The following is a 26,698-nucleotide window of genomic DNA, read 5'->3' on the forward strand; positions in this document are numbered from 1 at the left end:
AATTATTTCGATATGAACCGCAATAATACGGTCTGTAAACTTATACACAGCTCAGTGGCCAGGATAAAATCAAGTCTGCATTTCAACATTGTTTGCAGCCACTGGAAATTTTTAAGGAGACATTGGGAAAATTCCCAGCCATGTTTATAGCATCAAATTAGGAGACCTCAGGACATTTCCAGCTTTGTTTGGGGTGACAAAATCCGGATGTTTTTAATGAGACCTCAGGACATCTCCAATAGTATGTTTTCCTAAACCAAACAAAGTGGTTTTTGTGCCTAAACCTAACCAGAGCAAAAGCACGGCATTGTGACGAGAGAAAAATTGAAAGTTCAGTGTCAGAAATGTAAATTTTGACTTATCTCTGGTTTTGCAGAAAAGTACTTTGCCAACATTTATTCTGGCAATTGGGCTGTTAAACATACTATTACACATCCTCTTGTATTTTGTGCCACTTCCTGCATGAGAATTCAAACCAAAACAGTCTATACTTCTGCTAACTTTCTAAAAGTTAGCAGAAGACGAAGACTGCAGATTCAGAACGCAGCTTTATTTTGCAGCCCTCTAAGGCAGCCTGTCAAGAACCTGTTTCATTTACACCCATTGTTTTCCTATGATTTAATTGACACACACCAATTAAAAGTGCATGACAGTCAGAAGCGGCAGAGAAAGTCTGTTTACACTGAGCCATTCAAATGCTAATGTCTCAGAAAGATAGCAGCTCCTGTCAATGTATCTATCCAAGCAGACAAATTTTCCCGGCATGCGGCTCCTTGTAGGTGGGAGTAATTCTGGTTATTTCCGACCTGGGCTTTCTCCCCATCCATTGCCATCATGATGGCTCATTGTATTCAGTGTTTTGTTATTTCATTGTAGAGCACTACGTGGCTCCTCTTTGCTAGGAGTGCTGCTCTCTAGTCCAATAAGTCCAATATGTCCTTCACAACCTCACTCCATATAACCCTCAGTATAACCAAAAACACATCCTCATCCTCTAAATAAATGTTTTGCTTTTGCAGCTAGTTGCTCACATTCACAGAAAATATAGTTTGAAGGCAGCAGATGGAGTCACTCTTGTGACATTTAACCCACAGTTAAAATTCTCATAGTAGTTTTTCTGTTATCTAACCTTATTTGAAAGGATGTGTTTTTACCACTTCTCAGCTGTGGCTGTCAGTTTGGCCTTCATGACATGATTGGCGGGCACCGCTTATTGTTAGCTGCAGCTACAACTCAAGAGTGAATTAAGGTTTAAAGGTTGTAACCCCAACTTTCAATCATCCTGATAACAAAAACTTGGATGCTATGGCGAAGGTTGAAAGTAAACGTAATTCAGAGCCTGTTTGACTGTGTCGAGGCGGAAATTCGGTGTATTCTGATCTGGAAGAAATCCCTATTTATGGGAAAAAATGTCTTTTCACTGCATGCTTCTAATTTAGTTCACCCCTGTGTGGTAATTACTAGTTAAACATGAGTAATTCAGAGCTGCACAGCAAGATAGATGCAATGGTTTCATATTATGTCATAATCAGCGGCACATTATGTCAGCGCTCGCCACATTAAGGAATGTTCTAACAGTGCTAACCAACAGACTGTTGCATTCATTTTCAGAGGGTAAAACTTTAATGATCTCTTGTTAAATTGAGCTGAAAATGCATTCTGTAACTGTGGCAGCCATGAAGTGATGGTTGTGTGTTTTTCTGAGTGCTTTTGTATTATTGTATGCATGTATGAATGTACAGTACAGTATGAGTGTTTCCACATCAATGCTTTTGTGCATGCTGCTCCATTCTGGGCATATTTTACATCCTTCAGAAATCTGAAATCCTTAGATTTCTTTTTTACTCTTTTATACCTCTTAAAATGAAATAAACCATCCTTCATTTAAAGTATAGAGTAAAGGAATGAGCTGCTGTAATGAGGCATTTCTTTCCCCCATACTTCAGATGTGAAGGCAACCAAACCAAACACTGACAGAAAATTTAGAATAGAATAGAAATATAAGTCGAATTATAACAAGTCAACAGTATAACAATAAGTTCCACATGAACAAAAACCCAGTAATCCAGCCTTTCATATCCGGAGATTGCATTATTACAAGCCAACAAGGCTGCCGACCGTAGTATGAGTCACAGCAGTGGATAATTTTAGAGAGACCTGCCGACATTTCCAGCCGTTTTTGTTGCAACCAAAACTGGCTATTTATCAAGGGAAGTCAGACCATCTCCATTCCTGATTGTGGCGACCAGAGCAGGTCTTTTACATGTAAGTCAAACCACAATGTTTTCCTAACCCTAACCAAATCGTTTTTGTGCATAAACCTAACCAGAGCATAAGCGTTGTGACAAGAGAGAAATAGAAAATTCAACCTAAACAAATGTAAAGTTGCAACATCGCAGAAATGTACTTAGCTGACATTTGTTCTGGTGATTAGTTTGGTAAAAGCCCTTTCCTTAACCTTTTCAAACATGACAACCTGCTCCACAAGTCACAAAGATATGACATCACAGCAAAGTGACTGGTCAGTTGAAATGATGGTCTTGAAGCAACATTAGTTATGACCTCGAAGGAAAGTCAAGAAAGTCAATTTGACATAGTGACCAAACTGTGTAATAACAAGGTCACATAATGCACAAAGGCCTAATTTTTTTTTTTTTCTCAAAAGCTTACATTGTGATAGAAGTGTCTGTAGAATGCTGGATGATCTTTTTATTATTATAGCATCACATCAGAATTTCATCCATTTGGTCCGATAACAAATGGAAAGTCTGGAAGAGCGGCACAATTAAATCCTTTTATCCCTATTCAAGTTGGCCAAGTGCTCAACCAGAAGTTAGCAGACTTGGCTTATGAAAGTCTCTAGTGAGCATGCTGTATGGGCCCCACAATGCAGAAGATCTGAGTATTTTTATACCCGGATGTCAAACTTTTTTGGCAGCTTTGATAGTAATGTACTGGGCCCCTCCTCCAACGCTGTATCCAGATTTCATTATACCTCCGTGGTTGTAGGAACAACAGCAACTAAGCCATATCAGATAAACTGTAATCAAACATAATGAGATCAGTCAGCGGTACAGATGTGGGCACTCAGTTAACTGAGGCTACTAACAGAAAACCTTACTGTCACCTTTGAGCTTTTGAGAAAGTTGGATCAAAGAAATTCTCTTTTCGTTCTGACTCAACAGATGTTATGCACCGAGATAAACCCTCCCTTCCACATTAACATTTTGTCTTTACTGAAAAAAAAAGACATAATCTGGCAGCATTACATTTCCTCATTACAAAATTCATTACAAAACCTCTTAGCCAATGCAAATTAGTGGTATATGTGCATAATGTTGAGGAGACAGGGTTATATCTCCAAGGACTATATGAGTGCAGAAAGCTCCCAAACAGGAATTTTAGTTTCTTGCAGGCCTTTAATATAGTCATGTTTAATTGTTGGGACCTTGCTCAACTTTTTTGACATGTTTGGTGGTTTGAAAACTTTCTCTCTAGTAAAGAGGTCAGCTCGTCTCCAAAAGGTAGCCCAGGGTCTGTGTGTCTTCGTGCAGATAAATGACTTGTTTTGTGAAAATCTCTTCTGCATGCATAGCTAGTTTGGCCCCTAGCTAATACTGTATGTTACTAAGGTATTTTCTTAACACCAAGTAAGAGCAGGATACATGTGATTACGGGTTTGAAATCACCCTGAGATTAATATATTTTAATACATGGAGAAAAAGTAAACTGGCTTCTATTTGCAATTATGGGCAATAGACAAAATGGTGATTTTTCAACTGTAAGTCAAAATACTCCATTATTCATGTGAATAAAGATGCAATTTATATCATAAAGTATGCAGTAGGTTTAAATATTTGAATGTAAGCAAAATGTGTGTGCATGATTTTTTCATACATGAACAACTTATATATATATATATATATATATATATATATATATATATATATATAATATAAAAGATTACTTTCTCAAATGAGATGTATAAACATTTCACTGGCTCTAACACACCACTGATTTTGCTTCATGCCTTGTTTATTGAGAAAAATCTTATTTTGTTTACCACCAACCCCATCAGAATAAATGTTGGCAATTTATGTTTCTTCAAACCACGGAAATGTTTATCTTGACGTCTTTCTTTATGTTGAGTCAATACTGTGCTTATGGTCTGGTCAGGTTAAGGCACAAAACCATCTTGTTTAGGGTTAGTAAAAGATCGTGTTTTGACTTACCTGGTTCGGTTGCCACAATCACAGCTGGAAATCATCCTGATGTCTCATTAAAATGATCTAGATTTGTTGCCTAAAATGGCTGGAAAATGTCCTGACATCTCGTCAAAAATACGCAGTGGTTGTGTGCTTACAAATGTTGAAATACCATCTTGAGCAGTGGCCTCTTGCTTGGTAGCCACCACGACCAGACCCCTCCTCTTCCTGACATTGGAGTCAGCTCATATACATGTAATCTGAGCATGATAAGACATGTATTGTAGAAATGTTGACATGATGTGTCTGAACTGTACAAATTAAACATATACATGGTTTGCAAAAACACACAATGCCAACGATTTATTCTGATGAACAGGCTGCTTCCACCAACTTTGCATGGATACTTGAACAATGTTATGCTTCAACCCATAAACAGTCTGAATTTGATATTTCCTAGTCAATATTCCTGACTTTCAATCTCAATGCATCCTAGTGCATCTGCTCTGGAAAACATAGATGCCCGCAGCAAACAGATGTTTGTATGGCCGGTCTGTGAACTTCATAAGCAATTACAACATCTGATTTAACAGATTAGGGCACTTAGAAAGAGACAGGAGGAGAAGGCTCCTAATGCACGCTTGCAAAGACTTCTATCAAGCATGAATCACCTGAATGGAAATGAAAATGTTGACTACAGAGTTGTCCTTCATGTTTGATGTTCCACATCGCAAACACTATGTAAAGTATAAAGTGATGAAAAGGTAAAAGGTTCAGTATGTGCGCCGTTCAACTGCTGTGACGTCATCCGCGTTAATGTCGTTGAGTTTCCGACTTGCACTTTTCCAAGTTCCGTGTTCAGTGGAATGCAGCATTAGTGTGGATCAACCTCTGGGTAGCCTGACAGTCACACTTTTTTGTGGGTGAATAGATGCATATAAAATTGCCACAAAATGAATGTCAACAACATATCTTTCAAACAAAGAAAAGCAAAGCCATGTCCCACCAAAACAGTTTGTTCCTAGATTCTCTTTAAAGTTGATTCTCCAGCTCTTTGCTCCCTTCAGAATCATTTTACCACTATGAGCCGATGAGGAGTATTAATAAATATCCAAGCAGGCTGTCTCTGGTCATGGAAGACCAAAGGCTATGGGGCATTCACCATTTCAATACTTCAGTGTTTGTTTGTTCTCTATCACCTCGAAAAATGAAAATGCAGTCATTTTCCACTCAAGCCCCTGTCAGTCAAAGCTCCTCTGAGGGGCTATATGAAAATCAAATACACAGAAAGTTCAGTGTTGTAGCTCCATCTCAGCCCTCTCTGAAGCTGTGAAAGGTAATAGAGCCATCACTTTGCGGCCTGCATATTTTAATATCAATAGAAGTATTTTGTACACACTTCAGTAGAGTTTAGAGTTACATCTGTGGGTATTTTATGATTATCTCGTGTAATTTCACTATAAAATTAACAGATTTTAATGAATACAATTCAACTTCAGTAAGGCTTGTTAGTCAACAGTTACTGACCGTATTTCATTGCTATATTCTTCTTTCCTCTCACTTGAAAACAGTTTTCATGGCTATCAGCTGAAATATTGGCCTCCAACAAGCAGTCACTCAGATTTATATATTGCTCTCCAAACAATCAGACCGCGCCATTCATCTCAATGTGTCAGTGAGCTCATGAGAAAGTTAGATACTGTAATGAAAAATGTCCTCCTGATAACTCATTGAGTGTTTAAAAGTGTCGGATCCACTGACATCACGTAATTCCGCCTCTTGAAAAAAATCAAAACCGGTAACTCTGTTTTCATCTAGAAAGTAATGATAACTGAAGCTTTGATTGCCGTTCAGCTCCCACTACTCTGTTGAATGTAAATACAGCCTGTCAAGAAATGACGTGGTCTGCAGCTGCAGTATTTCATAATGTCGTGAAATGGTTAGCGCAGGAAACGCAAAGGACGATCAATGCAAGCCTTTATCTTTCGGGCAGTGAGTTGACATTAATTAATGTTCGGCAGCGGCGTATCAATCTCCTCGCAATTAAAGCTTTGTTTAGAGGGTTATATTTTCAATTGTGCCATTTATTCTGCTGGCACATTCATCGTGCCATAATTAGCTGTTCTTTGTTCCTTTCTGTAAAAAAGATTAGTGCTATATAGAGCATCATCACCAATCACAACATTCAGAAAATACATGAAAAATGACAATGTTGGCACTTCCTGGGGGCTGCTACCACTCAATCAATGTCTCTTTTAAAATGCAAGGCTGGTAATAAGTTTAAATCATCCTCATCAGAAGTCTCGGATTGCTGGGTCGCAATTTATACCGAATCATGAAATTTAAAGTTCAGCCTCATGAAAACTTTTTATTAAAAGAATCACTTTTAACTCTTCACCCGTCCATATCTTTTGTTACCACATTCTCATTTCTTTTTCAGTTATTCTTCTATTTCCTGCTGTGGTGATCCTGTAGTTAAGAGTAATAAAATACTTTTTTTTGTCAAATAGTTTCCCTCACGATCACACCACTTTCATTTCCACATGGTGATTTAAAAAAAAAAAAAAAAAGTCTAAACTTGTGATCAAATGACAAGGGAGCAGTGGTGACTGAAAGGGCCATGGCAAGGTGAAAATCAAAAAAAGTAATTTCCCAAATCAAAAAGTAATTTCCCATACTACCTTGCCCCTTTCATGCCCTTTTCCTCCAATTCTGACTTTTTCCTCTCTCTTTCTTGTTCCCCCCTGCAGAGCTCCTGTCAGCCTGCCACGAGCTCCGGTGCCGCTACGGCTGCGTCATGACGAGAAACGGCACCTTCTGTTTCTGCGCTGACGGCTTTGAGGTCGGCGAGGACGGGACGAGCTGCAGAGGTAGGATTCAGCTGCACTAGTGGGAGTAAGGGGGGCCTCCTGCCATGGAGCCTCCCCCCACTCCAAGTCTCCCTTTGCCCTCAGCCAGACTTCCATCAGATGAATAAGCAGGAGGTGCTGGGTGTATGAGAACCATCTGTCTGCAGGCAGGGCCTTATGTACAGTACATTACATGCAGGACACAGTTTGTCTTTGGTTCTTTCTCTCCATCTTTACGTTACTGGTGTGTTGTGCTATTACAATTACAATTTTAAGGTACTTGAACTTCACCAGAGTATTTCCATCTTCCACTCTACTATAGTTTGGAGACAAATATTATACTTTTTACTCCACTACATTTATTTGATACCGTAATTACTACAGTATGTGCATGAGGGATGTTGCGATATTGTTAAACAGTATTTATGGTTACCATTTTATTTAAAAAAAGGAATTGATATCATGTTAATATTACACTATGATAATATATCGTATGAATAATCCAGCGAAGATGTACGTCCTTGGGCATTTTTTGTTTATGAGTTCAACTGGTTGATTTTCACAAGTAATTGAGTTTAATTATTATTTGTGTACACTTTTTTTTACAGTTACCTTTACAGACTCTCTCCACTGAAACACTCGTGTTTTGAGGGTTGTTAATTTGCCAAAATGTAATAAAGATATTAATTAAAAACATATAATACATTATATAAAGAAATGTCTGATTGCTCTATTTTTTTTGCCCTAATTTTTTTTTCATTTCATTTTTCATTTCTCCATTATTATTCTGGCCAATAATCATGGAGAGAAAATTTGATCTCGTGACAGCCCTACGCAAATAAGGGATTCCCAATACGGATTTATTTTTCAGCTGATACTGATAACTGATAATGCTTATAGAGCTAAACTGCTTATAGATACCAACAATTTCACCTTTTTGTATTTCATGAAGAAGTTCAAGCACACCTGGGTGGAAGAAAAGCAAAGATGTAGTGAGAAAATATTGATGATTTAATTTTCCATAGCTCAAATCACATTTGTTGTGTTAAGACTACTTTTTCCCTCTTCTCTTGACCCTTTGGGAAAATGTATTTAATGCAACCGTGTTGTTTTTCTCTGAAACGCTGCATGGCTCTACCCATTTGCAACAGTTTGACGACGAAGTACTTTCATTGGCAGACTACTCTTAAAACCTAGGTATAAGTTAGTAATATGTTACTTTACCAAAGTAACATTTTAGTACAATAAGTTTTCGTTTTCTAAAGTATGACCTTTGGGTACTTTTTACAACACTGTTCATACGTGCCACTGACCTGGTTTCTGACAGCCAGGAAGAAGACAGGATTTTTTTGTCAAAGGTGCTTCTAGAGTTGTGGTGTCTTTCTTGAACTCATGGCATACAATTGCATAATTATGCTGGGGGAAGAGGCTTAACAAAGAAGCACTGCTTCCTGGATTTGATCGTGTTTGGGGAAGACATGAGAAAGAGAGGTTTATAGGGTACTGCAGCTCCAAAAAAGGCTCCTTGGTTATAAAAGTAATTATGCCTGAGGTGTTAGAGTGAGGCCACATTAAGTATACTTTATGTATTTGGGTCATGTTTGAGCACACCTAATTTGTTACAAACGACTCTCTTCCTTTCTCCATAAGATCATGATGAATGTGCCATGTATGGCGCATGCAGCCAAACCTGCACGAACACCTACGGGTCATACAGATGCAGCTGCACAGAAGGATACATCCTGCAGCCTGACAGGAGATCTTGCAGAGCCAAACAAGGTGAGCGGCACACTTGCATTGGGAAACAACATAATCTGCATAGTAGGTATGTTTCCTTTCTAATAATAAACAGGGCATTTTTGTTCAACTGGAGCGGAATTGTAGCTTCTCATCACCTTGGTGCTCACCAGCTTTGGTAGGGCAAGATTAATGTGGTTTAGCAGTGACCACATCTATCACCCACATGGGACTGGGTAGACGTGGTCAGGCCGGGATAATGATAAAATTAATGAGCATGAGATTTTAAGTGGGAGCAGTCTGGAGTATTTTGTGCAGAGACAATACCCAGCGTCACCCTGATTAATGTTAATGCCTGATGCTGCTAACAAATCTGTCCTGATGAGCAAAACAGCCCACTTAAATAAAACAACCAGAAAGAGGCATTGTGTTTTGGTGGTCCGCCATACACACACAAACAAGCATAACCTTGTGTCATATATTTTTGTGTTGTGCATTGAACCATAAAGTGAAGCTGATTTTTTTTTTATTTATTTTTTTTTTTAAAAGGTGTTGTCACTATGGCATATATGGGTTGAAAATAGCTGGAGGCCCAACACACCTAGCTGGGGAGAACACCACTGTTGCAGCTTTTAATCAATGTGACTGGTGTCCTACCAGGAATAAACTGAATATGATTACCCATAAACTTAACTGAACCCAATGCTCACATGCATTAATATTAATTTAGCAGAGAGCGATCGTGGTACAGGGATAACGATGGGGTTACCATTAGTTGTAAAAGCTCATGAATATAAATTCCAGATAGAGCTCTGTGAGACCAGAAGATGAGGAGCAGCAGGGAATGAAAAACATATTAAGGTGTTGAGTGTGAGTGAAGTTGAAACTCCACAGGACAAATGTTCTTTTTGGAGATTTAATCTTGATTTAATCTCTTCTCGTTTGGCTCAGACTAAAGTTAAAAAGGTATAATATTTTTATACAGAACATAAATCTGACTCAACAACACCCTAATGCTTTTCATGGTTAACTGACTGACTCATGCCAAGAAATTAAATGGCATTCCTTTTTTTGTTCTGCTGGCACACGATCTGCTTTGTAAGTCACATTCCTTTTTAGTTTTGGTTGTTGTGATGACACCTGCTATCTTTGCATTAATTTGTTGGAATAATTGTTGCTGTGGTGAACATTCAACTCCAAAAAGAAATGTGTTGTGCACCCTGCGTTGTAGGAAAATAAATAAACCTTGAACCTTGAAAAGTGTGCTTCTGACATCAGTTTGCTTTATAAATAAGCTAAATATCTGGTCAGCTGTAACACATAAAACGGCATATGTCGCTTTGGTCCATTTACTGTCGATGTTGGTGTGGTCTTTACTCACTTCAATACCACTGCCTCAAACACACCGTCTGCTCTTTTAAGCTATAGACCAACTGTGTCTCTCGTTCCCTTGCTGGTGCTCAGCCTGCCAGTTGCTGTATAAGAGAGCCTGGTCAAACTCTCATGGAAAATGTCAGACCACTGGATTTAGAGGGATAAGGGGAAGCGGTTATGTGATCAGACATTCTGAGTTTTTCTTTTGAACTTGAGTGGAAGATCGGGTAATAAGGCCCCAATTTAGGGGGCAAACCTGATGTCAGAGAATGTGCACGGTCAATTGAGCCATAAAACAGTTTATCTTAATCTTATCAGACTATTTTAAATCTTTGTAAATATTTTTTTGTTTGATTGTTTTGGTGCTGTTTCATCTGGTGTTAGAGTTAGATTTTTCTCTTACTTTACTTAATGCTTTCTACCTCTGAAGGTGAAGGCATGCTTGCTGTCTTTCTTTGTTTCTCTAACCCCATATCTGGAAACCACTTTCCCTCGATTCCTTTTTTTTAAATGTATTCTTGTCCTTCTTTGAGGTCAGCTGGTCTTTTAATGTTTCAAGAGTACAAATTGTGCTCCAGAAAAAAAATAAAAATAAATAAGATTCAAAAATATACTTATTTTCCCTTTCTCTTAAGATCCTGGTGACAGCCGTCCAATGCTTCTCATCGGTGGTTCAGATCGTATTGTCATCACCCATCTAAATGGAACAGGCCTCCAGCCCCTGAGGTCTCTGAGTGTAAATGGAACACTGGCATTGGATTTCCAGCACAACCAGGAAAGTGTATGCTGGGTTCTGTCGACAGAGTCCTCTGGGCAACTCCGCTGTGCTGAAACGAGGAATCTGCGCGGATTCACACGGGAACGAGAAATAAGAACACAACAAAGTTTGCAGCGTACGTTTTCAGCTGTTCATAGTTTCCCTTTCTTACAGTACTTACTCCTTTTCCCTTCTTAGTTTTTATGATAACTCTGAGTGATTATCTGCTCTCAAATCCTGAACACTCTCACCTACACACCAGCGGTGCATCGTTTCCGTTGAGACACCCAAAGCTCTCTCACACATACATGCTCATGCTCTCCTTTCTTCTCTCTCACACTCATACCTGTGAGCTCTCTCTATCCCTTCATTATCCGTGCGGTTGGATGCAGGTTAGCCTCAGCGGTTTTAGCTGCTCACCTTTCCCCTACAGCTGTCCTTCAAACATGCTGGCTACACTAGCTTTGCTACTTCAAAAGGGCTCTTTCCCTCCTTTTGATCTGATCCGAGTTCTCAATTTATCAAACATTTTTGACGTTAACAATGCATGATTTTCACCACCTATTTTTCAGTGTTGAGGCTTGAAGTCACAGCCTAAACCATTGCTCTTACAACCTACAGTTTAATACTAGGGCATTCATTTAGAATTCCTGCAGCAGAGGTGTCAGGTTATACTGTCCTTTACAGAAACAGAATGCAAATCTGCCGGCCAATTATAATTCTCAGTGGCCATGGTGTGATTTGAAGGGGCACTGCATCAATTTAATATATCAAAATCAGCTCACTTGTCATGAGCTTTTTTTTTATTATTATGTCTGCTTTGCATCTGTTTGAAATTTCAAAATTGAAAATAAAATCCTAAAAATGTCACCAAGGTTGTCTAAAATCGTGCTTGGAGTCTAGATATGTTTCATTAAAGCAGGCACAAACTGGAGCCATGGAGTTTGAAAAGTGTCTTCCATTAAAAATTAATGGAAATGTATTGCTGTGGTGTCAGGTGCGTATATGTCACCAAACTCAGGCTAGATGGATCTCAACTCAGTGTCCGGATATGAATTCCGACTGGAATTACCGTTCCATTACATTTTTATATATCAGAAGTTGTTGTTTTTTTTTTTCAAAGGTTCTAAATGCAGTGGATTGCAGCATAACAACATCTACTGAGATGCGTGATGGGAAGGGTAGCACCCAGCATTACATGGAGCAGGACTGAGGACAAGTAGTTGGAATGTAACATCCTCTTCTGCTCTGATTTTTATTATTCATCCAACCCAGTCATCAGGATAATGTTTGCAGTATATGTCCTGCAAACCAGATATGTTGAAACTTTTGCTTAGGTTGCAACTTTATGTTTTTTTAGGTTAAATTTCATATTTTATGTTCAGACAACGCTGTGGTTTTGGCACAAAAACCACAAACATGGCTGATGTTCCAAGGTTTCATCGAAGGCATCCAGTGGTCCCACGCTTACAAATGTTGAAACACAGCCTTGAACCGTTGTCACTGGCTTCGCAGTATTCTTGCCTGTATGACAGTCAGGTTATGAATATTCAATGCAAATGTGATATAACACATATTGTAGAAATATCAATATTGTGTCCAAATGAATTCTGTGATTTTCGTCCACTGTTTTAAACAGGAGTCTAACACCTGTTTGCCATTGCAGATGTGGAGCACCTAGCCATCGACTGGCTGACAGGCAACTACTACTTTGTTGACCGAGTCACGGACAAGATATTTGCCTGTGACCATGGAGGGGACACGTGTATTACTATCCTACAACTAGACCTGCTGAATCCTAAAGGAATAGCTCTGGATCCTCTCATGGGGTGAGTGTTCTGCAGCATATATAATACACCATTTCTGAAAGAGCTGCAAGGCTCGTTTATCATCATGCATCTTTTGTTAAAGAAAGAAAATCATGGGAGATGAAAAAAAAAAAATCACTATGCATAACAATTGACTTGTCTGGTAGAATGTGAGCAAGTCACAATGAAGGGATTTAAATGATTCCCTGTCCTTCAACTCTTTTCTCTTTGAGCAGTGTAATTTGGCGGATAGTGATGCTTCAGACAGCGTGGACTGTCGAGACATTCATTTGTATTCACTGATTTCACCCCACATCCCTCAGTAGAAAATGCCCCTGCAGGACTTTCCATTACGGATTTTTAGTCTCTGTAGAGATCACAAAAAAAGCTGAGCAACTGTGGAGTAAAAAATATCCCCACAGCGAAAAGTGAAACATTTACAGCATGTGGTTGCCAGTCACACAGAACTCACTTATTGTCTGGGTTTCTTAGCAGTTTCCTGTTTAAAATAAAAAACAAAACAAATCAGTAATTGCGTCACCTGTACCAAAGATTTCAACCGGTTACCAGTAGTTTGAAGCCTTTTCTGTCCTAATATTTTAAGTAAGCAGGAGAAGAGCACAGCAATGGTCAGGCAACGAGCTTGGAGACAGGGCAGGTTTTGAATGGTACACAATGGTAACATATTACAGTAAGGTACACAAAAATGTCAGTAGTTGAGGAGCGAGTAAGGAATGAATCAAGAATGACTTGATAATTAATCGTTAATGAATCATTCTGAATAACTGTGATTCCAAAACTATATAGTAGATAATGATGAGTTACTAGGAAACAGACCAGGAGGTACTACATTTATGAATCATTAGGTAATGATTAGGTCATAGATACGTGTGAAATTAGTGATGACTCATTCATTAGTAATTTACTGAATCATTAGCTACTCTTTTTGTTTACCTTCAAGTAATATGAGATATCCTGCTGGGTAGTTACCCAATAGCCTCCTTAAATACTAGTTACATAATCATTAGTTACTCTCTTTCCTGGGAGTTCACAATTAGTTCTTTAATAACAAAAAAATATATATATTCACACCACATATACATTCATATTCACATTCAAGATATATTATATAGCATTTGTGATGCTGAAACCTTAAAGATAATGTTTTTAAGGCTTCTGACAGAGATTTTAGAAAATGAGATAGACTAATAATAATAATGCTACACCTTTCCTTTCAGCACTGTAGATCATAGCACAGTAATGACTGCCTCCATGCATCAGTAACAATAGAAGCATTTTGCCTCTGTGCACTAATTGTGTTACACTGTGTCACTACCAGTGACCATGAGGCCAAAGGCGATGTAAACTTTGACTCTCAACATAAAATTAATTTGATAACTGAAGCAGAAATACATCGCTTCATTGTGCATTTCCAGTTTAAAAGCTGTACTTTAGTCAACAGCTTGGGTTATCACTATAAGCCATTTTGTCTAATCACTATAATTAGCTGCTGGTTTCTTAATGACATGGAAAGTTCTGATTTGGTTGGCAGCGTCTCCGTGTTCTTATTAAATACTGGTCATTAAGCAGTATGGCTTATGGTAAATAACAGCATACTTATACCTTTGAGTTTCTGCTTAAGCTCTCTCTGAATCACCTCCGATAAGTAAGGGTGTTTTTTTTTTTTTGTTTTTTTTTATTCCAGGGATTTTGTTATAATAACACATGACTCACAGACATAAGTGTTCATTCTGTTGTAAGTATAGAAGGATGACAGTATGGGTATAGAGTCTGCTGGCCCACAAGGGAGCTGGACACGCAGGCTGCTGGCTAGATTGACTGTAGAAGGCAGAGGTTTTCCTAGGCTTCTTCTAGCCTCTAATTGGTGAGACATTGGCACAGCTTTTTTTGAAGAAAGCAAGTGTGAGAGAGGTCTGTCAGCCTCCAGAGCAATGGAGTGAAAACAAATGAAATCAGGGAGGTGATAGATAGGATAGCACTGTGTGAGGAACAGCGTTTATAGAATATGCTCTGGTTTGGCATTACATTTTTTATTTATTATTATTAGATTCTCTTCCTGTCTCCCTGCCCTTCTTACTGTCTGTTAAGGCATTTTCTTTTTTACTTTTTTAGAGTAAAGTTTAATTGACAGTTTGGTTTGTTCATCAGCTAAAACTCTAACATATTGCTACCTGCGAGTCCCATTTTAGTTTCATGTATAATGTTTATCTACAACTGGAATGGATGTACTTTGCGAGTTCATAAGCTTAATAGTGCCTACATGTGACTGCTCCCAACAAGGTCTGATGATTATCTTGAATAACCAGGTTTCCACATGTTTGTTTTGCTGACACAAGCCGACTGTAATCTAGTTCCATTGTATTTGAGAAAAGGCGGACATCTTTATGGCTGATATTTGCAAAACTCTGCAACTCACACCAAAACAATCATTATGGATAAATAGTTGGAAAATACTATCCCTTTAAGTCTGAACCCAGAAGTGCTGCGAAAAGGAAAAACCTTGATGATACAGAGTAATTTGTTGTACTGTTAATATGAAACATTATCTCATCTATCTTAAACTGCAAAACTGCAAAAAATAAAAACTACAAACAGCTTACAGCCACCGTGTCTGTCCAAATCTGAGAAATAATCATTTACATATACACTAATCTTTGAAAAGAAAGAAAGTGCATCTCAATCAGTAAACAAATTAACTATTTCCTACCACGGCTTTATAAAATGGACAGAAATCTACTACTAATAGATAAAAAACATGAAATCAACTTGGTGTTCATGTCTATCTTCATCGTCAGTCTTCTGTCTCACTGCAGGACATGTTCTATTTTCCAGTGGTCCCATGCGGTTTATTTTATCAGGGGGGCTCATTTCCAGAATCCAACATGGATCTGGTTGTAGCTGCAGAATGCACAAGTACAGCATCAGCACCAACCTAATCCCAGAAAGCTATAATTTGTATGCCACGTGGAGGTGCACCTGTTTGGGGAGCTGGGTTCCTTGCTGACGCGAACGTTTTTTGGTCTAGGGTTCAAAGGGCAGCCCATCTCTCCCCTGGCTTGACTTGTGCAGATTAAGTCGGCTTCCCGCAGCTCTCTGGCTGTAGCTTGTTATCATTGGAGGCTGCTGGAGCTCCGTCCTCCCTGAGCCACAGCAGGACAGCATGACAAGACTTCCATGTTAATTATGTGCAGACATGGGCGGTTTTCAATGCTTAAAGTGACAGTCAGTGAGATCTTTGCTTTTAGGTAAAGGACGTTTTATTTGTTTGTCTAACGGTATTCTGTCCCTATTGTAGGAAACAATTAGAATACATGTAACACCTGTTTTCTCAGTATCAGTCTCACATTCCTCTGGCTCCCTGTGTCTTTTAGAATTGATTTTCAAGCCCTCCTCATGGTTTTTCAGGTACTAAATGGTTTGGCTCCTCTGTGCATCACACATTGTCTGTCATTTTATGTCTACTCACATACCCTCAGGCCCTCTGCAGCATGTCTTCTAAATGTCCCCAAAATTACCACAAAGGAAATGGGAAATGCTGCATTTATTGCGTTTGCCTTCAGGTTATGGAGCTTCGGCTGCATGTATCAGAGAGGCAGCCTCACTGGGAGGCATTTAAACACATTCTGATGTTTTTTGTTTTGTTTTTGGAGGTTGGAAAGTGCTTTAATTTAACATTAATTCTACACCTTTTATGTGTTGTATGCTCTGCTGCAAATATCAGTGAGTGTCCAGCGTCGTGACACATTTCTTCGCGAATTATCTGCTGAGAAGCTTTGAGTTTATGTATCTTGTGCTTGTTTCTTGTTTCGTCACCCGCAGGGACAACAAGTCCTCCAATTTAAATGACTAAATGGTATTATGTGCTATTGCTTCCAAAAATAACTTTGAGTGTTTCTTGAACTACTGCCCATTTCGTAAGGATGACATTGTTAGTCAGTGGCTTAAAAAATTGGAACATATTATGTTTAAGAAAAACATTTTCATGATAATTTTCTGATTCACCCACGCTATGTTTAAGGATTGGTTTTATAGTTTTAGGCATGAAAATGACTTGTTCAAGGTTTTGGAGGAAAATGTGGATGGAAATGGGTTGCAGACAGAGCACTACAATGGAAAAATGACTCGCTTTGTTGACCGAACTATACACTTCAGCCTCATCCCTATCATCATTTGCGGTGCTAAAACAACATCACACTACTTCCTCCTTTGCTCCTGACACACAAGAGTCATAATTCACTTGTTCACAAGAGGCCCTCGTGAGGTAAATTGGTCTGCTGAGGCATTTGAACAAACAACCAATGCAATCGTTTGAGGAGAGTAACGCATTGACTTTTGCTGCGTTTGCTAAATACTGAATGATCGACAACCTTTAAAAGCTCCTTTGTTGCAGCTCCCTGATTGCAGTCCAAAATGTCAACCATAAACCAGGTGTGTAATGAGAAGAATGTGTTAATTTTAAGCGAAAAATCAATCAAATTATGACCACTAGGAGGCAAAAAGTATTGAGAAATAGTTTTTTTCACATCGGGTTATTTTGACTACGTTTTGAAGAGGAATTGTTAATTTTGTTCCACTCCTACTACAGTTGTGACTGGGTACTGTGCCTTTTTCAGTTTTAACATTGTTAGAAAAATGACACATGATACTATTTTAAATGCACCACTTATGCTTTGGTGAATAATACTCCCTCCATCACTGTCTCTCAGCACTAAAAATTGCCCACATCAAGTAAAAAATAAAATAACAAACTCTTAAGAGTGTCTGTGCCACCTCCTGAATGTAAGACAGATATTCGCTTTTGAGAAAAATATCCAGACTTTTAGATTGCTTAATGCCAAACTACTTTATTCATCATCCACTCCTTAGGTTTTCATTTACTTTCTTTTCATGTGTTGCTGGGCAGGTAACATGCAGTTGAATGGGCTGAAAGCAACATATCGAAGGCAACATTTATTTTATCTTTTTTTCAAATAAAAACTCATGTCATCTGAATAACTTGAAATATAACAATGCCACTTACATGCTACACACAAAGGGGCTTAGTTGTAAATAAAAAGGGTGCTGGGGGTCTGAGATATTTGTAGCAGTGTGTACAGTAGCAGGAGTGTACAGTTGAGCTACAAGCAGGAGTTGTATGCTGCTGTTTTATATCTTCTTCTACTTCCTCTTGAGAGATGAGTTCACAACATGTATGACTGGATGCTTCTGACTGACTGTGGATGACATTGACTTAATGTCAGTACCTGATCATAGGGATCAATTTTCATTTTATTTTTGTTGATTTGTACAACACTTAATGTGTGTCGATTAGGCAGAGGGTCATCAAAAGTGTCAATAATCATGGTCATTGTCATCACTGTATGGCTCTTACATATTGACATGCTGTATGCAACAGGTAAAGAAACTATTTAATGTAAAATCAGTTTGATTTTAATAAAAAAGGCAACTTTCTAAGTCCTAAGAGTCTCTTATCACTGTTATTATGCCAGTCAGTCTTGCTGGTTTATATGATTAGGGTGGCTAATTAACCACTCAAAATTCTTGGTAATTTTTTAAACAATGGGTCCTTGATTTCCGACAGATGTAGACATTTATTTCTAGACGCCTAATGACAATTTTGGCATAATAATTAGATACCATGCAAAGTAGGCTACAGTTACCCTTAGCTGTAGACTGTCTTTAATCAATGAAGGTTAGCTGAGTCATTTTAAATAGAGAGGGTCCTAAATATGAAACTGATAATAGATGATGTCATGCTAAAATACTGAGGCTACATACTGTCTACATAAAAAGGTTATCGATATGACCTTTAAATGTTCATTTTCAATCTGAACTACATCTCCATGCGCACTGCCTCAACATGTTGACAATTCAATAGCTTGACGGACCGTCCATGTCTTGTTGCTGGGCTATGATTGGATAATTGCTGTTCTGGGGAGGGGTTCAATGAATTGCAGCTTGAATAAACATATTGGGCTGAAACATAGTGGTATTCTGTTTTTCGAATGGCCTGAGGTAAATGCTCTGTAACACCAAACAACCCAGAGTCATGCATAATGTATGACTGTGCATATTGTGGTTGTATGTAGAAGAAATGTGTCTGAGAAGAGAAAAGAATGAGACTCTGCTCTCCCAGAAAAGTAGACAACATCCTTTACAAAATGTAATCATTTAAACACTCCTACCCTCTGCAGAATGCTCTTCTTCACTGACTATGGGAACGTAGCCAAGGTGGAGCGCTGCAACATGGACGGCACTAACCGGACTCGGCTGGTGGATTATAAAATTGAGCAGCCCACTGCTGTGGCATTGGACGTGGTCAAGAAGCTGGTGTACTGGGCAGACGCCTACTTGGATTACATCGATGTGGTGGATTACAACGGCAGGAACAGGCACACCATAATCCACGGGAGCCAAGTGAGTGTCATATTTCACTGTAAGCGCTACTTTTTGTCTTCCATGGGCTCCACATCATAAGTTCTGTCTCCCTCTTCAATTGAGAGACTCCAAATTGTTACATGAGAGGGGGTTTCTTGGTTAATTTTCTCATTTAGGGCACTGTGCTTTATCACCGCAAAACAGGTGGCATATTCACTGCTTGTTGTTATAATTCAGTCTTCATTTTAATATAAAAAGGTCTGTTGAATGGGGAATGGATGATTTATTAAATTGAAGGAATTGAGGCACATTCGGGGCTGTCTTCCAAATGAGCATATCAATAGTCTCTCTCCTGTAGTACACTTTTGAGGCCTTTCATCATAGATTATGACTATTCATTAATAGACCATTTCAAGCAAACTTGGACTAGATATTCACCCTTTATGAGAAAAGAAAATGAACATTTCAAGCACCTTATTTTGTATGCAGGTGTTCTTTGCATAATATTGCCTACTCCATTAGTCTGTGGCCTAGTTAGACAGAGGATCTTCACTTCATTGCATCCACATGATGAATGGCATGCAGCAATGTTTTACATGTTTTCCAATGACTGGATGGTCTTTTTGATCACAAGTAAAACTTTGCTCACATTTAAAGCAGTTTAATCCTTTACTCTCAAAATATCGTCCATATATACAGCGCTTAAGACACTTTCTCACTTACAACTCATCAAATACAGCAGCTTGATCAGTGGCCTTAAGCTTAAAACTATGACACTGTACTTACCCCTCTAGCATCAGTTTCAAGTTAGGTTGTCCAGTTAGACTTTCAAAATGAAGCTTGCTGACAAACATTTCACATATTATGACTTTTGGACTGTGATTTATGTTGTCAAATGGTTGACGTTTGATTAGGTTCAGGCAAAAAAAAACCCCAACTATTTGGTTAGGTTAACACAAAAAATCCTACGTGATCAGATTTAGGCAACAAAACTACTTGGTCAGGTTTAGACAACAAAACTGCTTATTTAGGTTTAGACAACAAAAACACTTGGTTAGGTTTAGGCAACACAACTACTTGGTTAGGTTTCTGCAACAAAACTGCTTATTTAGGTTTAGACAACAAAAACACTTGATTAGGCAATACGCTACCTAGTTAGGTTTAGGAAATGACTTGGTTAATTTTAGGCAGCAAAACTACTTGGTTAGGTTTAGGAGGAAATCCAGCTATGTGTCAAAATAATGTCAGTCCCATCACTTTCATTACGTATTACGTAAGTTCACTTAATAACGTAACATAACTTAAAAACAAAACATGCACACTGTAGTACACTGCTGTGCTAGAGCGGAAGTCCCGGAAATTACTCTAGAGAGGTAATTACAGCATCAGACTTAGACTTAGACTTAATCTTAGACGCAGGGCCACAGACCAGGCTGCTGTATTTGATACGTGGGAAAGAAAACTGGCTGTTATTGTCAGAATAAAAACATGATTCTGACTGGCTGGAGGGCTGTGGATTGATCTTATGCAGCACAACTGTAAAGTTGTAGTACTTATAACTCTTGAGTCATGCTCAGGAATAATTTTGCACAGGATGGCCTTCACTTTTCAACGATGGCTAACCAATGCTGAGCACAGAGTTGCGGAAAAACAAAAACCCATTAATTTCAGTTCAATTAAACTTCTTTCGATTACCACAACCTTGCTCTTCTATTTTCCCCTTTGTGAAGTCGATCCTGTCTGGCTGATTCTGTCATCATATTCAATCCAGCAAGTACCAAATATCATGCATTACATATGCTAGAGGTAAAGATGCAAGTACATTCTATGCACACCCTTTTTAGTAGTATGTGTGACATTGCTTTGAAAGTTTCCATATAAAGGTAGAGTGCCAGGGCTAAATTCCATAGAGAGAGAAAGAGAGAGGGGGGATGGTTGAGTGGTTTGTTTGTTATTTTTTTTATTTTTTTATTTATTCTGACGCATGTTTCTTGGTGCCCCTGATGTTAAAGTGTGACCCAGCGAGCTTAGGTGTACTTCCTGTGAACACAGCTCATCCAGCCATGTCGCTTTCTGTGGGTGTCAGCCTGCTAAATGTAGCATGGAGGCTGTGGTGTCAGGGCCAGTGGTCTCCCCGTGGAGTCCGGCTTTTGACCCCATGTGGGCTGCCAAATGTAGACAGCCCAGCTCTCCCACCTCCATTCTGCTTGCTGCATGATTAAAGATAAAAGCCCTTTAACAATTTATGTTTGTTATTGTTTTTTTTGTTGTGTCTCTCTTGTGGTTTTACTTATTTTTGGCCTCATGGATAATGAAAAAAAAAAAAAAAATAGCATGGATCTTCTTGTTTTTCAGGTGTCGTATATTTATTCATTAGCTGTGTTTGAGGACTACCTCTATGCTACCCACTCTGACCCTTCCAAAGGGAGTTCCTCTGTGGAGCTGCTGCAGATCCACAGGTTCAACATCACAGAGGAGAGCAAGATACTAGCCAGCCTGGGGAATACTAAAAGACTCTGTGTTTACCACAAACTCATTCAGCCAAAAGGTAAAGGACACTTTCTGTGGAGGTTAACATGTGCAAATATGTGTCAGTATTGTCCACGTCTTGTGACGCAGAAGCTGGAATCACACGAGTACAGAGAGAGGATGCTTTTGTGGCTTAATGATTTCTCTGTCTTTCTGATTTTGTCCACAGTCAGGAGTCACGCATGTGAAATAGGTTCATATGGAAAACCGGGTGGATGTTCCCATATCTGCCTTCTGAGTGGCAGCTACAAATCCAGAACCTGCCGATGTCGTACTGGCTACCGTCTGGGCTCCGATGGGCAGTCCTGTAAAAGTCAGTAGATGTTTTGCCTTGGCAGTAAATATGTGAAACCTTTTGTGCTCTTCCTCATTTTGTTTTAATTTCAAGGATTTTCACTGGCAGTGCTTCCTGTTCTTAATAAGCAGGAATCCTGACTCATGCCTTAAAAGGATGTTTTGCATCAGTGCCCTTTTTGATATTGACATGCGATTGTAAAGGTCATGTCTCATACTAGAACCGCTATACAGTGACAGTGACAAAGATGAGCACTGGTGGACACAGGCCCATTTGAAAGTGACGTTCCGCTATCGACCTGTCGCGAGCCTGATTGATTATTGCCATAATGAGGTTTTAAGTTTGTCTGCATTTGTTGGCTGCTCTGATCAATTGCTGGACATTGTGTCGCTGACAATAAAAGCAGAAGATCAAATTGATGACACAATCTGAGGGGCCCACCAATTTTCGATCGGGGTAACGAAGCATTGGGAGGCTTGGCGTGACACATTTGATTTATTCCCCCCTCATAGATGTTCTGATGCGCCAGCTATCTCTTTCTTGCTCGCACTTTCCCACTCCCTAAGCATAATGATATTCGTTGCTAAATGGTAGTGCTTCTTCATACAGCAGTCACAGTGGGGTTTGATATCTGGGTCTCTTGCAATCCTTAATTGTCTCCTGGGTAGTTGGTCTCTCCCTCACAAAATGATAAATTGAAGTGAGGCATGTGTGGTCCTCACCCCCAGCATCCCAGTCTCTTGGGTAGGGGCTGAGAGCGAGGAGAGGTCTGCTTCTCTCACTGGAAGCTCCTTCATTTCTCCGCTTGCATCTCGAGAGGATCCCAAAGGGTTCGAGAACATACAACCCCCTGAGCGGCTGGCGGGCCGCCGAGGAGTTGCCTCAGCTTTCTGGGCCTCCTGTTTGCTTTTCTACCGAGACACCATGTTATTTTAGATCAGAAGCTGTGCTCACAGCCAAGGTAAGTACTGCCATTGTCTGTTTGCTCAAGCATTTTCCGTCTCCTACTGTCCCGGCAGCTTTGTAGCAGGAACGTGATTGAAGGCGAAGAGTATAGTCATTGGCACTGATTACTGGCTCCATTAAGGTAAATGGATGGCCTTGGCTTTAGCTCACATATAAGTACAATGCGGCCGGTAATAAGAGGGTTTAATGCTGGGATCAGCATTGATGAATTAGATCAATTAATTAACAATAATAGTAAAAAAGGGTCTGTCCTTTCTTGCCTTGTAGAGCCCAAAAACGATCTCTTCCTGTTCTACGGTAAGGGGCGTCCCGGGGTCATCCGAGGCCTAGATATGAACATCAAGTCCAGCGATGAGCACATGGAGCCAATCGAGGACCTGGTCAACCCTCGAGCCATCGACTACTATGCAGAATTGGGACACATCTACTTTGCTGACACCACCAGTTTCCTTATTGGGCGGCAAAAAATAGATGGAAGCAGCCGAGAGACAATTCTCAAAGATGGTGGGTGTAAATGCTTTTTTATTCTAACTGCAGCAACTCCCTAGGATAAATTAAGCTGACTATAAGCAATATTTCATGTTAGCAATTCTTCTCTGACAGTAATGTAAAGTTAAAGCCATTTCGTACATTGTTATTCTACTCAAAACACTCTTAATCTGTAAAAAAAAAAAAAAGATTTTTAGACAGGTCTGGCAAAACACCGCTTTGTATCATTGTATCTATAATAAAGCTCCATACATTGCAATGTTAACAAATGGTTCACTGTCACTGTGTTTTGTACTTTATTGCCGAGTGATTAAATACATAAAACAGCGATGGAAAGCACTGCAGATTTAGAAACCCAAAGATTGCATTCATAATATTTCCTCTAGTGGTTCCATGGGAAACATTATCAGAATGTTATCTTTGCAGTACTTGTATTTAACATGCATTAAATTCAGATGTTCCTGTTTGTAGAACCAATCAAAGTCACAGTACTGGATCAAAATTGTCTTTAAACAGATCTTTAAAAAGTACGTAAGTAATGTATTTGGTGATTTTATTTAATTCTGTGCTGCTGATTCTGTGGTAGAACTTGACAATGTCGAAGGAATCTCAGTGGACTGGATCGGGAAAAACTTGTACTGGACCAACGATGGCTACAGGAAGACGATCAGCGTTGCCAGACTGGAGAGAGCCTCTCAGACCAGGAAGACTCTGTTGGAAGGGAATATGTCACACCCCAGGGCTATTGTGGTTGACCCTCTTAACAGGTCAGAAAAAAATAATAATAATAATAATGTTGTATGGAAGAGACACTGTAAAAGTGTTAAAGCCAGTAGCCAAGCCATAAATGCTTGTTAGAAGTGTGAGTGGGCAGTTGGTGAATAAGGTTTAATTTTTATTACAATATCTACCTGTGTAATATCTGTCAGCCCAGACAGTCGGTGAGAAAAACACTTATCTTGCTTCTTACATCTCCAAATAGGGTGAGAGTTTCTATCTTGGAGCTCAGTGAGTTAAAATGTCAAGGAAAAAGTTGTAATAGAGACTTTACAGGGCAAACTTTTACCTACTAAATTCAGATTACATGTAAAAGCTAAAACTGCTGTCGAATCTTTGCCGTGGCAGCTTGTTTTTGCATCATTTTCTGCCTCAGGTACAATTGTAGGACTTAATCATTTTTTACAGACAGATTTTAAAGCACAGCCAATGTTGTCTATGGAGCATGAAATATGAGAAAAGTTAGTGAAGGGAGAATACTTCTGTGGTGTGCTGTGGGATCAATCATGGTATCCAGATTTCTAAAAGCATCTGACAGATGTCAAAGCGGCAAACTAAAATCTGCCTCTTGCCTTGTTCTTGTAAGAACATAAACTAAGTGGTATATGATTCAAGTTAGCAAAGACAACCTTGCCTTTAGGTGGATATATTACATCAGTTTGCTTTAAATGTTAATCCTTGAAGATCATCTGCTACAGCAGACATCTGCTTTGACTGATGATCACATCTTGTGCCTTTCAAGAAAAAAACATGTAAATGTGTGGGGCGTAGTCTGCCACCCCCAAGTAAACCAGCATGGTTAAACTGAGAGAGCATCTGTTGTTTTAATGAGTCCAGGGTTGTGTGTGTGTGTGTGTATGTGTGTTTTTATGGGCAATAAAATGGTAGCTCATCTTGTTGCCTGAACCTAAACCACAGCTACAAGTTTTTCCTTTGTAGTCCTCTTTCATCATCTCATATGCCTTCCTATATAAATTTATATATGGAGGACCCCACCAGCAGAGAAGACGCTGCAGAGCTCAAATTCACTGAGTGTCTTAAGGATCTTACGGATTAACACTTTAAGGCTTAAATCGTATTAACACAAACCAAATCCATAGCAGTCAGAGATTAATTCTCAGGCCTCAAGAGGGCTGTTCCAAACATTTTGCCTCACACAGCTGTTTCGCTGTTTCACCAAACTGAAAGTTACAAACACTTTATTTGGATTTTTTCTTTCCATCCTCTTGTACATTTGTCAATACATGACTATATAGATCCTAAATTATAATTCAGTCTCCTATTTGCCTTTCTTGCTTGTGTTATGCTGATCTCTGTCCCAAAGTGACACTGCTTTCAAATAAGAGCCACATACACATACTGACATTCATCACACTGATGAAAAGGCACTGATTTTCAACCATTAAATCTATCCTTTTTTCCCATGTAACTGAAAAAAAATAAAAAGAAACAATTATGGTGAGAATGCAGCCTTAAACTTTTGACACTAACGAGGAAATAGCCATGGCACATATGCTGTAAAAGTGTTGGGTGTGAGGAATATCATGTCTCTTTTTTGTGTAAGGCTTAATCACTGTTACTTCGACCCTCCCACTGATACCACAAATGATCAGAAAAGCTAGTTTTGGGCTTGTGAGGAAGCAGTCAGCCTGAACCCGACAGCCCTTTGATCTCTATCTGCTCTACTGGAAGGGTGTCTTCAGGTAAAGTGGATGCATCTCTCCAACTGATTTCTCAACTGCATTCTGGCAACCTTATTTTCTGCTCTGTTTGCCACCTCTAGTCTGTGTTGATGTGATAAGGACTACAAGTGTCACCCTAACAGTGTCAGACCTCTCTTTCTTTGCTGCATTCGGTATCTCATACATGTATTCACATGAAAATTCCACACATAAATATAAAGTTTTGACTTGAGTGGTGCTTTGCTCAGCTTCAGTCATCTCTGACCTTGATAAGTGTGAATATAACTTACTGTCACAACACCGTTGCCACTTATTTGAATAGGCAGCTTCGTCCATTGGAGGAATCCATTGTTCCTCCATTTCGTATGAAGGACATGTATACACCACCTGAAAGTAGAATAACAGATCACATTAAAAGAAAATTGCGCTGCAACTAGTTTTTGTTTTATTATCTTTTAATCTACCAGTTATTTTTATTGATCCATTGATGCTGATTTGGTCTATAAAATGTCAGCCATTTGTCAAACATGGCCATCATAGGAACTTAGAGTCAAAGATAATGTTTAATCCGACCAGCATCCCCAAATATTTAGATTAATATCAAATAAGCGTGAGAAATCCCCCAAATACTTATTTTATTTCATTGACAAAAACATTACATAAGTCACAAGAGAACAAACAAAAACATTAAAAATAAAACAATTAGAACATAAAACAAACCAATATACAAAGTCAAACCTATACATCCTGACACAAACACACAAAATATATGTTCACAGCATAACAACCTAAATGAGTAACAAACTATTGAATAATTAAAAATAAATGAAT

The 26,698-nt window shown here is 39.0% G+C and overlaps 1 protein-coding gene across 4 annotated transcripts in view; it reads left to right on the top strand.

Annotated features, from left to right (window-relative positions):
• The window catches only part of lrp1bb (low density lipoprotein receptor-related protein 1Bb), a 285,606-nt gene that overhangs the window by 118,520 nt on the left and 140,388 nt on the right, over positions 1-26,698 (top strand). For all 4 annotated transcript variants that reach the window (XM_084361717.1, XM_084361720.1, XM_084361718.1 and 1 more), the window contains exons 3-11: positions 6,956-7,075; positions 8,705-8,833; positions 10,801-11,058; positions 12,589-12,751; positions 18,946-19,168; positions 21,485-21,677; positions 21,828-21,971; positions 23,187-23,423; positions 23,995-24,175. In XM_084361717.1, coding sequence (XP_084217843.1) covers positions 6,956-7,075; positions 8,705-8,833; positions 10,801-11,058; positions 12,589-12,751; positions 18,946-19,168; positions 21,485-21,677; positions 21,828-21,971; positions 23,187-23,423; positions 23,995-24,175 — 1,648 coding nt within the window. The remainder of the gene's footprint in view (positions 1-6,955; positions 7,076-8,704; positions 8,834-10,800; positions 11,059-12,588; positions 12,752-18,945; positions 19,169-21,484; positions 21,678-21,827; positions 21,972-23,186; positions 23,424-23,994; positions 24,176-26,698) is intronic.

The sequence above is a fragment of the Pagrus pagrus genome (assembly GCF_965226575.1).
Source record: "Pagrus pagrus genome assembly, chromosome: 9".
Lineage (NCBI taxonomy): Eukaryota > Metazoa > Chordata > Actinopteri > Spariformes > Sparidae > Pagrus > Pagrus pagrus.